The sequence below is a fragment of the Pan troglodytes genome, chromosome 5 (assembly GCF_028858775.2).
Source record: "Pan troglodytes isolate AG18354 chromosome 5, NHGRI_mPanTro3-v2.0_pri, whole genome shotgun sequence".
NCBI classification, from domain to species: domain Eukaryota; kingdom Metazoa; phylum Chordata; class Mammalia; order Primates; family Hominidae; genus Pan; species Pan troglodytes.
In genome coordinates, this window is record NC_072403.2 from 101,642,808 (window position 1) to 101,655,305 (window position 12,498).

At 41.2% G+C, this 12,498-nt stretch overlaps 1 protein-coding gene and 1 long non-coding RNA gene across 9 annotated transcripts in view; one reads left to right on the forward strand and one right to left on the reverse strand.

The window, feature by feature from the left end:
• Positions 1-12,498, forward strand: part of LOC134810212 (uncharacterized) — a 68,417-nt gene that overhangs the window by 10,470 nt on the left and 45,449 nt on the right. The window lies entirely within an intron of this gene.
• Positions 1-12,498, reverse strand: part of MDN1 (midasin AAA ATPase 1) — a 188,657-nt gene that overhangs the window by 5,599 nt on the left and 170,560 nt on the right. For all 8 annotated transcript variants that reach the window (XR_001718579.4, XR_010157740.1, XM_054686835.2 and 5 more), the window contains 9 exons: positions 10,963-11,270; positions 10,562-10,723; positions 9,057-9,158; positions 8,117-8,321; positions 6,518-6,688; positions 5,345-5,508; positions 4,384-4,473; positions 2,370-2,485; positions 1,662-1,836 (listed from right to left, as the gene is read on the reverse strand). Coding sequence is in view for 6 of the 8 variants with exons in the window: in XM_054686835.2 (XP_054542810.1) it covers positions 1,662-1,836; positions 2,370-2,485; positions 4,384-4,473; positions 5,345-5,508; positions 6,518-6,688; positions 8,117-8,321; positions 9,057-9,158; positions 10,562-10,723; positions 10,963-11,270 (1,493 nt within the window). In the remaining 2 variants the exon portion in view is untranslated. The remainder of the gene's footprint in view (positions 1-1,661; positions 1,837-2,369; positions 2,486-4,383; positions 4,474-5,344; positions 5,509-6,517; positions 6,689-8,116; positions 8,322-9,056; positions 9,159-10,561; positions 10,724-10,962; positions 11,271-12,498) is intronic.

Genomic DNA, 12,498 nt, shown 5'->3' on the forward strand with positions numbered 1-12,498 from the left:
CAGAGCCTCTCAACTATTTTTTGCATCAAGATTCCCAAAGAAAACATTTTTTTGTTCGGCAAGTAGAGGAATAACATCAGTAAGGCTACTATAGTCACAACAAACCCGAAGGCTTTGGTGGCCTGGTACCACAAATGTTGAAACCTAGAATCCATTACACTGATAGGAATGGTCTGCTGTAGACATCGAATAAAAAGTGACCTTGAGGGCCAGGCGTGGTAGCTCACACCTGTAATCCCAGCACTTTGGGAGGCCAAGGAGGGAGGATCACTTGAGTCCAGGAATTCAAGAGTAGCCCAGGCAACACAGCAAGACCCCCCACATCTGTGGTCCCAGCTACTTGGGAGGCTGAGGTAGGAGGATCACCTGAGCCCAGGAAAGTTGAGGCTACAGTGAGCCACCTGGGCAACAGAGTGAAACCCTGTAACCCTGTCTTCAAAAAAAAAAAAAAAAAAAAAAAACACACACAATTTAGCCGGGCATGTTGACACACACCTATGGTCCCAGCTACTCAGGAGGCTGAAGTGGGAGGACTGTACTGCTTAAGCCCAGAAGGTTGAGGCCACAGTGAGCTATGATCATGCCACTGCACTCCAGCCTAAGCAACAGAGCAAGACCCTGTCTTTAAAAAAAAAAAAAAAAAAAAAAAGAAAGTGACCTTGAGGAATATGGTCCATGAATTTTTCTTTCTTCTTTTTTGGACCTACATGAAGAGTAACCTCTTGTAGGTAAAAAATTTTAAAAACCAATTTAAAATCCATTCATATATATGTAGTCAGATCAAACTGTAGAACTATATCAGAAAATTTCATTACCATTTGCAATATGACAAAAGCAGCAGCAAACTGAGTGTTCTACATCTATTATTTCATTTAATCTTCATAACAATTCTGCAAGTATGAGGTTATTACTATTCTATGTGTGCTTGTAAATATATATATTCCTCACTTTTCAGAAGGTGAAACTGATAACTAAGAAATAAGTTGCCCAAAGTCATGTGTTAATAAATGGAGCTGGGATATGAACCCAGGTTCAGAGGCTACACTAACTTTTTCCAGCAGAACATACAAATTTTAGGTTGCTTATTAGCCCATGCTGTATAACAGCATCACTGCCCAAAACAAACACTCTTTGGCATCTGTAATGGTGGTATAAGTAATTCTATTCAGGCTCCTAAACTTAATATTAGCACTGATAGAACAATAACTCTGGATAATTTCAGATATAAAAGAAATGTATCCTAGATACCTACCTAAACTATCTAAGACTATGCAGTAATATCTGAAAACTTTGATTTTTTTTTAACAGTACACTGTTGCATTTTCTGCAAAACAAGCACTATCAGATTTACTTATTCTGCAACTAGACAGTTAAGAACAAACAGCAGGGTCAAGAAACAAAACAATGTAAAAGACCTACAACAGTAAGAAACTAACACATCTGAGACATCCTAAAATTGCCCTTTTGAACTCTTTAAATCTTAGGTCTTATCAAAGATGGTTATCACATTCGCAAAACAGGCCTAACAGGTATTTCAAAATGTTTTAGCCATATCATATTTAAAGCATTAGCCATATCATATTTAAAGCATTTTGGTGGCCCATGGAACATAGCTTGATGTTAATTTCCTATCAAACTGCCACTGCATTTCTCTTCCTTACCTGCTTGGTATGATTGTCTACCATACTAGAAGAGTCATCGATAGCCAAACAAATCTGATACTGGCGTTTACTGGGCTTGGTCCTTCGAAGCCAAATCTTGTCTTTCCGAAATTGACTAGCAATGTATGGAATGACTTTCCGTATGTTTAGTCGTTTCCCAGTTCGATAGTCTCCTCTATTTATTCAAACGGGGGCAAAAATTAGTTAACAACTTTTAATTCCTGAGAATTTTTATTAAGGACAAAAATCACAATAATACCTTAAAACCAATAGCAAGTAACTAGGAACCTGGCACAATGAAGTGTTTCTGTCAATTGACGACTAAGGACCTTCTTGACCTCTGGCCAGAAAAACTGGACGTGTATGTGGCAATAATAATTAGGTCCTTCCAGACACATTTTTAAAAATTAGGAAAAAATGCACTAAATAGGAATGATTTTGGACATCTTTGAAAAGATCTAGGTGAGTAACACCTATAGCAAGTGAATAGCTCAACATGTAACAAGGTGATCAATACAGACACCCAGAAACTTTTGTGCAGAGACAATAATAGGAAAACAGGGTAAGGAACAGCATACTGGTGCCTGTACGGCACAAGCGGAAACCTAGAAGCTGGCACTATAAATGGTTAGGTGCCGCGTTCAACAGAATCAATGAAGCTGCCGTCTTCTCAGGGCACTGTGAGGCCTTCCAGAGGGGAAGACTTACTTCAGCTTGGCTGCCTGGGTAGGCTCTAATATGAGACGAAGCTCTTCACATAACCGTTGTGAAAGAGGCGCTGTTAAGATCAGGTAACTCTGCCACATCTCAGCTGCAACCTTCTCCTGTGACAACAACAAAATGTAAGTTACCCTCAGAATGTCAGAGCCAACCAAGTCTTCTAGCAAGATGCAGGCTTTAAGCAAAGTGGTAGAAAATGACCTGCATGAACTTTCTCAACAGAAGCACTTTAAATCTTCTCCCAGCAAGCTACCATGTAATTTACTTGATTAAAAATGTCTCTCCTTCCAGCTGGGGGTGGTGGCTAATGCCTGGTAATCCCAGCACTTTGGGAGGCCGAAGCGGGTGGATCACTTGAGACCAGGAGTTCGAGACCAGCCTGGCCGACATGGTAAAACCCTGTCTCTACAGAAAAAAAAAAAAATACAGAAAATTAGCTGGGCATGGGGGCAGGCACCTGTAATCCCAGCTACTCAGGAGGCTGAGGCAGGAGAATCGCTTGAACCCAGGAGGGCGGAGGTTGCAGTGGGTCAAGATCGCGCCACAGCACTCCAGCCTGGGTGACAGAGCGAGATTCCGTCTCAAAAAAAAAAAAAAAGAAAGAAAAAAGTTGGCCGGGCGCAGTAGCTCACACCTATAATCCCAGCACTTTGGGAGGCTGAGACGGGTGGATCACCTGAGGCCGGGAGTTCGAGACCACCCTGACCGACAGGGAGAAACCCCATCTCTCTTAAAAATACAAAATTAGCTGGGCGTGATGTTGCATGCCTGTAATCCCAGCTACTCAGGAGGCTGAGGCAGGAGAATCACTTGAACCCAGGAGGTGGAGGTTGTGGTGAGCCAAGATCATGCCATTCCACTCCAGCCTGGGCAACAAGAGCGAAACTCTGTCTCAAAAAAAAAAAAAAGAAGAAAAGAAAAAAGTCTCTCCTTCAACCAAACTCATAACCCACACTTCTAAGTGAGAAAGAATGAAACAAGGCAGTTAATTATTGGAATTCATGACCAAATCAATGCCTTACTCATGTCACCTCCAAAGAGTAAAACGTGTACCCTTCATATGGGGAGGGAGATGTGAATGGGTAATTTTGGCACCAGCAGATCCAGCTACTTATTGGTGGATTCTCAGAGTCATGTTTCAAAAGTAAGAGTGGGCAGGACATGGTGGTTCACGCCCGTAATCAGCACTTTGGGAGGCCAAGGCGGGTGGATCACCTGAAGTTTGAGACCAGCCTGGCTAACATGGTGAAACCCCGTCTCTACTAAAATACAAAAAAATTAGTCAGGCGTGGTGGCAAGTGCCTGTAATCCCAGCTACTTGGGAGGCTGAGGCACGAGAATCACTTGAACCCGGGAGGTGGAGCTTGCAGTGAGCCGAGATTGCGCCACTGCACTCCAGCCGGGGCAAGAGAGCAAGACTCCATCTCAAAAAAATGAAAAAAAGTAAAAATACTAAGGGCAAATCCCTCCAGCAACACACTCAACACAAAGCCCCATGGTTTTTCTGCCAACTATGGCAGAGCACTGAATACATATATGTGGTGGGAGTGATTATGACAATAGATATAAAAGTGAAATGTGTATATAATACAGTAAATTTCAGATGCAAAGTCATTAAATATAAAACTGCTGGTTAATCCACACTACCACGTTAAGTCAGCCAGCAATGATCTAGCTGGCCTCTTCTCAGGATGGCACGGCATAGACTCTTGCCCAGTTTTTCAACCACTGTCACAACTATTACATCCATTACAGAGCCAGCAACAGAAATTAAAGGAATTAAGCACACCAATTTCTGTTTTAATTAAGCTATAGATCTAACAGCAAAGCAGCCAGAAACTGATGGACAGATCTGTAGGCTTTAGGATTGTAATTATATTCTCCATATGCCTGGTCCTTTTTATTAAGGTAATTGCTAAGAACCTATTAAGTTTGCTATATGTTGAACAAACAAAAAAAAAGTCGAGATATTTTACGAAAAAAACAGTGAGCAGTGACTTACTTCCTCTGGGTTTCCAGATTCACGTGGCTGCCACATTTCCAGCTGTCTCTCCAGCTCCTGTCTTAGCTCATTGACATCTTTTAAAAAGGGCTAAAAAGAAAAAGCCATAGATAAGAGGTGGCCCAGGTTGGAATCACCAACTTAGTATCACTGGGTGTCTTCCACCCTACAGTATGAACTCAAAGTACATAGTCAAATGCTCCTGAGATTCAAAACTTAATTCAGCAAATACAGTGGCACAATGAGAAGATGCCAGACAAGCATTCTGCTTCCCTCTTAGAGAGACAATATGGATAAAGAAAACTTTTAACATTTATAAAGCCACTGTAGCAAAACAAAACCCAAACACCCTTAAGTCATCAATAATGAAAATGTTATCTGATTAATCAAATAAGTCAAACTCTTAGCTCAAGAACTTAATTAAATAGCTCTTCATAAATACAGGCACTAAGCCAAAGATTTTTTACTTAACCATCACAAACCTAATTGTGATGTCCTGAAGATTCCTTACACAAGGATGGTTAGATTAATTATTAGATTAATCAAATAAGTCAAACTCTTAGCTCAAGAACTTAATTAAATAGCTCTTCATAAATACAGGCACTAAGCCAAAGATTTTTTACTTAACCATCACAAACCTAATTGAGATGTCCTGAAGATTCCTTACACAAGGATGGTTAGAAAAGTGGGATGTGAGTCCCAGAGGCCAAGGACCAGACCCACCATCACAGACAGGTCAGGGCACTGTGACCCTGTGATTAATTGCTGGAACAGTATCACGTGCTTGAAGAACACCTATCATACCAATAGTATTCCTAAAAATTTTGAATAAGAACATGAAACCCCTCAACAACCAGATGTTCCATAAAGTTCTAAAGACAAAGATTTAAAACCAGTTTAAAATTTTATTTTGTTAATTTATTAACACTATATTAATGCAGTAATTTTTGAGTTTTACTACCTGGAAGATCGTGTCCATGAGGAATTGATGAGCTGTATGAATGGTAGACTCTCGGCTTCTTTCTGGTTTCTCATTTTCTGTCTCCTTATGGGCTTTGTCTGTTCTGGGGTCTTGGTCTTCCTCTGTTTTAACAGTTTGGATCTCCACTTCCATCTCATCAAAGCCTATTTTCATTTAAGGACATAATTTTACTTATAATATTAGCCTGATGACTGACCAAGCCTTTGCTATTGCCTGTTAATCCTGACAATTAATCAAACTTCATTCATTCACTCTCCAACACATTTCCACATGTTGATTTCAGAGGTTCTTTCTCTCTGAGACACTCATTGCCAACCCTTACTCTCTAAACTCCCCTCCTCCTCACCTGATGTTGAAAGCAGATGTTCTTGGAAAGGGAAATAGGGGAAATTTTGGGTTGTCCTAAGAAGCCTTGTAAAACTGTATGATTCTTGAAACTATATGCATGTAAAACTTTGACAGAAATAAAAACTAAAAGCCACAATTCCATTTTACAGAAGAGGAAACTGAGGCAAAGAAAAGATCAATAATTTGCTTCAACTTGTGAGGTGAGAGGCAAAGCCTGGCTTGTCACATAGGATAGTCAACCGTTCTAACAGTTCTAACGCTCCTGAGAGGACAGGAACTAAGCAGAAGAAAAAGCCTCTGAATTTGGCAAGTTCTTTTGAATTTGCATTTATTCCATTGCTGATGAAGTTATTTTTTTTGCCAAGTAATTAATAGAACTTGGTTAGCTATGAAAGGGAAACTCCTCATTCTATTTCTTTTAATATTTTACTGCATTTTATGCTAATAGCATATACTTTTATATAATTGAAAATATCATTTCTCTAATACTATACCTTTTCATCATAGCTGTAGTAAGTGTATTATTCTGGTTTCTTCTACATATTTTTTAAAAACTGATGAGATTTTGCCAGAAATTCAAGTTTCAGGGGACTCCTTAAAGGATAGTGTCCTGCAACACCCACCGCTGTCCATATTTTTGTTTTCTGGTCCCAAACAAAATATGTGAAATTATTATAGGCAATTTATTCATCTAAGCCATGGATTAGGACATGGAACTGAACACCAGACTAGATTATAGTGAGAGAGAACTGACTACTTCAAGTCAGAGAGCCTGGGAAGGGTTTGTTCACTAGCAGGACTCACCCAAGGGTGCTGTGGTGCCCGACTTGATTTCCTCTGGCTTCAGCTGCTCCACGTCTGCTGCTTTGAACTCCTCCTGCTCCTCTGTGTCCATAAGGGTGTCCTCTATCTCCTCCTCTTCCTGATCTTTGCCAGAGTCTTTTGCAGACTGTTGCTGTTCTTTGCTGGCCACATCTGTCAATAAAGCACGCACCCACACATAAAAATCCTAGGTCTCTGCAGAACAAAATAATAATAAGTGGGTATGGTTTCTGTCATTCTAGCTTCCAAAATGCTAGTGATGCAAGTTGTGCCACTGACCAGCTATGTGGCTTGGAGACTTGTCTGTGCCCAAGATTTCCTATTGACCTATTGACATAATGAACTGCCTGTTCCCTACCCCCTACAGAAATTATGAGGATATAATGTAACTATACATGTGACACTGGCTGCCTTCCGCCCTGCAGTATGAACTCAAAGTACACCGTCAAATGCTCCTGAGCATTTGACAAAATAGGGTGTTTAACTGGGCTATAGGGTGACTCTAACAATAATTTATTATATATTTTCAAATGACTAGAAGAGCAGATTTGAATGTTCCCAACACAAAGAAATGATAAATGTTTGAGGTGGTAGATAAGCTAATTATCTTGACTTGATCATTAAACATTGTATACATGTATCAAAACCTCACACTGTACCCCACAAATACATATCATTATTATAGGTCAATTAAAAATAATAAAAAGTAGTAGAAAACAAGGCACAGAAAGACGAATAGGAATCCCAGCATTGTGATCTTGCGTGAGTGAGTTCTTAAACCACCTGGCCTCAGTGTACTTACCTATACAACAGAGAGACTCTAGCTCATAGGATTAGTTGAGGAAGTTTATGATCACGCAGCAAAGGCTCAGAAAAGTTTTTTGGCACAAAGCAAAAGCTCAATACATGGTAGCTACTGCTCTATTTTTTTTTTAAGTGGGATCAAGGAGAGAAAAATGTAATCCAATGTAGAGCAGTCATTTTCGTACCATCCTAAATGGTAGATTATTCTCAATATAAGTTTACATATTAGGAATGAAACTGAAGTCACCAAGAGAACCAGAAGGGGAGACTGACCAATGACCTCATGCTGAGACATTTTTCCTCCCTTTTGCACTTATGGAGAAAACACATATTTCAAATTCATAGCACCTGTCAGTGCAGGGACCTATCCAGAGGTGACTAAGAAGAAAGAAATGTCCAGTCCTAAGAAACCCTGATATCGGGGTTTGGATGTGACCAACTTATTTTTAACTATTATATTTAAGGATATTTAAAGGGTTTATACTAAACCAAGAAATCTTAACCATCTTCACTTGGTTACAGATACCTTTGTACCAAAAACAAACTGTATTTCTGCACATTTCTTATGTTTACAAAGCCATTTCCTCTCTCCCCTGATACAAGTGTATACAATCAGCTGCCAGGCACAGCTGACTTGACTTGATCATTAAACATTGTATACATGTATCAAAACCTCACACTGTACCCCACAAATACGTATCATTATTATAGGTCACATAGCACAAGCTCTCATAGAGAGCTCAGTGGGCAAAGGCAGCAGCTTTCCCAGGACCGTACCATAGGTCTGTGCATCGTATGCGTCACTGCCTTGTTTAATGTGCTCGAATGCATCTGCATCCTCCACCTGGGCCTGGGGCTGCTGAGCTGGCCCCTGCTCGGCATGGCTGTCCGTATCCACAGTCCTCAGCCTCTTGTGCACACGCTCATTGTGATCACCCATGGAACGTTCATTGTCAGCCTGCCCAGGTTTCCTCTTAAAACTCTGAGAAATACAAGGAAATTCATCAGAGCCTTGCCTGTCATGACAAAAGGACTCAAAGTAAACATAATATCCATCTATAGGGGACAGGATAAGTAAATCAGGTGTAGCCATACAAGAATGGAATTCAATACAGCTATTAAAAAGAACTGGGACTCTATATACTTATATAGAACAATCTCTATGATATACTTTTATATCTAAAATGAAGGCAAAGAAACACACTTTCACACATCCATATATGTCATATATGCAGAAAATATCTCTGAAAGAAGAAGGAATTGGTAACACCAATTTGCTCTGAGGAGGGTCCCTTGGGGACAGAAATGGGATGTAGGCTTTTAGGGGATTGGTTTTTTGCACTAATTTTGCATCACGTGCATAAATTATACCCTACTTAAAAAAAAACTTACTCTTAAAAAAGCAAAAGCCTATGGACAATGAAAAGAGTGAGACGGTTTGTGCTGGGCAGCCGCACACAGCACTTGGCTCTTAAGACTTCGTGGCCGGAATCAGGGGTCGGGGAGAGACACAGGCAGGGAAGAAGCCGTGACGGGATCCCACTGGGTAAACCCCCATGGTCGTGGTCTGCTCACCAAGGCTGCTATCATATCTGATGCAACAACAACAAAAAAACCAGGAGTATAGCTTTTTTTTTTTTTTTTTAAAGCACTACGTTTGGAACATCTTTTTCTACATGATGCCTTCACCTAAGTTTAGCTGAGGAGTGATAGAAACCTGTGTGTTTTTCCTGGTGTGCTTCTGGGAGGCCAACTGGGCAATGAAATTCGATTCATGGCCTTCTGCCTGGTTTGCATCTGCAGCTCCACTTCCGTGTTCCTAGGAAATCCAAGCCACAAAAGAATGAGGTGAAAGAAGCTATTACAAGTCCCTGGTTACTGTGCTGCATTGAATACAACTTCTCTCACTGCTGTCCTTTATTCTCAGTCATATAATCACTCCTGCCTACCTGCCTGCCCTGGAACTCACCGTAACTAAGGCCTGGCCTACAGGCAGAAACAGGAGTGTCTAGGTACAGACCTTATGTTAACCTCTCAGGGGCCTTTGTAAGGCTGCTTAGTTCTTTGCAGGAATATTATGTCTCACTCCAAAGACAGGACAGACCTCAACTAGAAACCAGGCTTCATCATCAACCAGCTATGTACACTTGAGGTTGTCATTTAACTTTACTGAGGCTTATTTTTCTCAAATATACAATGAAGAAAATAGTACAATATCATCTATCTCATGGGGACATAGGACTTTCTGAAGTACTGAAAATGCTTAGCACCTAATGGGTGCTCAATGAATATTTGTGGTGGTGGTAGTCATACAGTATAAGCAATATAAATGGTTGTTATTGTCAGTAAGAACTAGGACTCAAAGAGACTAAAGTTGTCCAGAATCACCACTGTAACCAGCAGGTCCTGCGTTGACATCCCATGTTCTTTCCCTAGCACCCAGCAACCTGAATTGTGGCCATATCAGAACACATCACCACCAGATCAAAGAATGAAAAAGTTATCTGCTTTTTAAATTAGACGTTTAGAAACCTGATGATGAGCAAGGAAAAGCAAAACACCGTTAAAGGTATACATTGCCTGAAGTCTAAATTCCATGTTTCCTTCCTGGAGAGCTTTCTGAAAAACAACATGAACCTGATTCTCCCATCTAGAGCTACCAGTCTAACAACTTTTTCTTATTATGCACACCACTTAAATACAGCCGATATTCCGGGGTTTGTCCTGGGAGGCATATAAAAATAAGTATCAGTCATGTACCACACAACAACGTTTCAGTCAAGGAAAGACTGCATGTGCACTGGTGGTCCTGTAAGATAATAACACGTTTTTACTATATCTTTTCCATGTTTAGATTCACAAATACTTACATTGTGTTACAACTGCCTGCAGTATTCAGTACAGTAACATACTGTACAGGTTTGCAGCCTAAGGGCAATTGGCTCTACCATTGAGGTTTGTGTAAGTACACTCTATGGCGTTCGCACAATGACGAAATTGCTGAATGAGGCATTTTTCAGAATGTATCCCTGTCTTTAAAAAATAACTGTTCAGTCACACGTTGCTTAAAGAATGAGATGTGGTCTGTTAGATGTCAACAACAAAACAAACAACAAAATACCCAAACATAAACCAACTAATGCTACACAGAATGTGATGTCAGACAGGGAGAAGAGACCCTACTAAGAGGCAGCTGGCGGCTGCAGTGAAACCACTGATCACCTCTTTCCCCTGCTCCTTCTCAGGTGCGGCCCCAGCCAGCTCCATGGCCTGTGTGTTCTGCATGTTCTCCACACCAGTCTGCCCACAGGAGGCATGCTCCTTCCTCTCCAAAGCCTCTGGCACCTGCTCCTCTGTATCAGAGTCCTCCTGTTCTTCTTCCTCCTTCGGCAGAGAAATCAAACACAGCATTAAATGCTCTGGGGGAACAGCATAAGGTGGGAGACCTTGCAACAAGCAGGCTTCCCCACTCCTCACTGAGGGTCTTAAAACAGAAACCTAGAACTCCTCGGAAGTGCCACATGTTGATGGAGGAGTATCCTAAAAGGGATTCTAATGGGAATAAGGTGACTTCTCCTCTTCCTCATTATTTTTAACATAAAAAGCCAGACATCTCATGATACCTGGGGCTGGAAACCTTGGTCAGCAGGGCCATTCTCTCCACCTTCTTCATCGGCTTCCTTGTCTTTTTCCTCCACAGACTGCTGCTGCTCCTCAGAGTGTTCTTCAGGATGCTGAGCAGCATCTCCATCTTGGTCATCAGCTCCTGTGTCCATTTCCTCTTCCCCTTCTGCCTCGTCATCTTCACTGGGGCCTTCCTCAGGCTCCTGTGGACTCTGACTTTCGTTCTGGTCAGTCTCGGTCTCTCCTCTTTCCTCAGCTTCATGACCTGCTTCTTCTGGTTTTTCTTTTATCTCCAAAGGATTCTCTTCTGTATAGATACAACAAAAAGGAGGAGTGCAGAATTTTTGAAACGTACATGATTTCTTAAGCTGGGAGCTAGTTATGCAAGTTTTGTCTTATTACAATTCTCTAAACCAGCGAGTGGCAAATTGTGACCCACAGGCCAAATCTGGCCTCTACATGTTTCTATGAAGAAAGTTCTACTGGCTGGGCACTATGGCACATGCCTATCATCCCAACACTTTGGGAGGCTGAGACAGAAGGATCACTTGAGTTCAAGACCAGCCTGGGCATGCATCATAGTGAGACCCCATCTTTTACAAAAAATAAAAAATTAGCCATGCAAGGCGGCATACACCTATGGTCTCAGCTACTCAGCAGGCCGAGGCAGGAGGATCACTTGAGCCCAGGAGGTCAAGGCTACAGTGAACTATGATCATGCCCCAGTACTCCGGTCTGGGTGAGAGGGCAAGACCCTGTCTCCAAAAACAAGTAAAGTTTTTACTGGAACACAGCAACATATATTCTGTGTTTACCCCATCCGTTTTGTACTGCCTATGGCTGCTTTCACTCTACAACAGCAGAACTGAGTGTTTGCAATGGAGAGCTTATGGTCTGCAAAGCCAAATATATTTAATATCTGACAATTTATAGAAAATGTTTTCCCACCCTTGTTTTAAACCATACTCATACATACAGTTGTTTTAATGGCACATTTCATGAAAAAATAATAGCTAATCCACCCAAAAAAACCCCCATAAACAAACAAACAAACAAAAAAACACAATAGGAAAATTTTAGGCCAATGGAAATGGCAGCTTAATGCTCAATTATCATTGTGAATAACTGGTGGATGTCATGATCATATACAGAAAATACAACTCACACTGAAATAGAAACACTCTTATTTTGAAAAAATTTTATCAAAAGAGATTTTCTATACTTTGGACACTTCAAAAATCAGTTATTAGCAAATTCTTAAAATAACTCTTATTATTTATTTTTTTATTTTTTTGAGATGGAGTCTCGCTCTTGTTGCCCAGGCTGGCATGCAGCGGTGCCATCTTGGCTCACTGCAACCTCTGCCTCCCGGGTTCAAGCGATTCTCCTGCTTCAGCCTCCCAAGTAGCCAGGATTACAGGCATATGCCACCACACCCAGCTAATTTTGTATTTTTAGTAGAGACGGGGTTTCTCCGTGTTGGTCAGGCTAGTCTTGAACTCCCGACCTCAGGTGATCCGCCCGCCTCAGCCTCC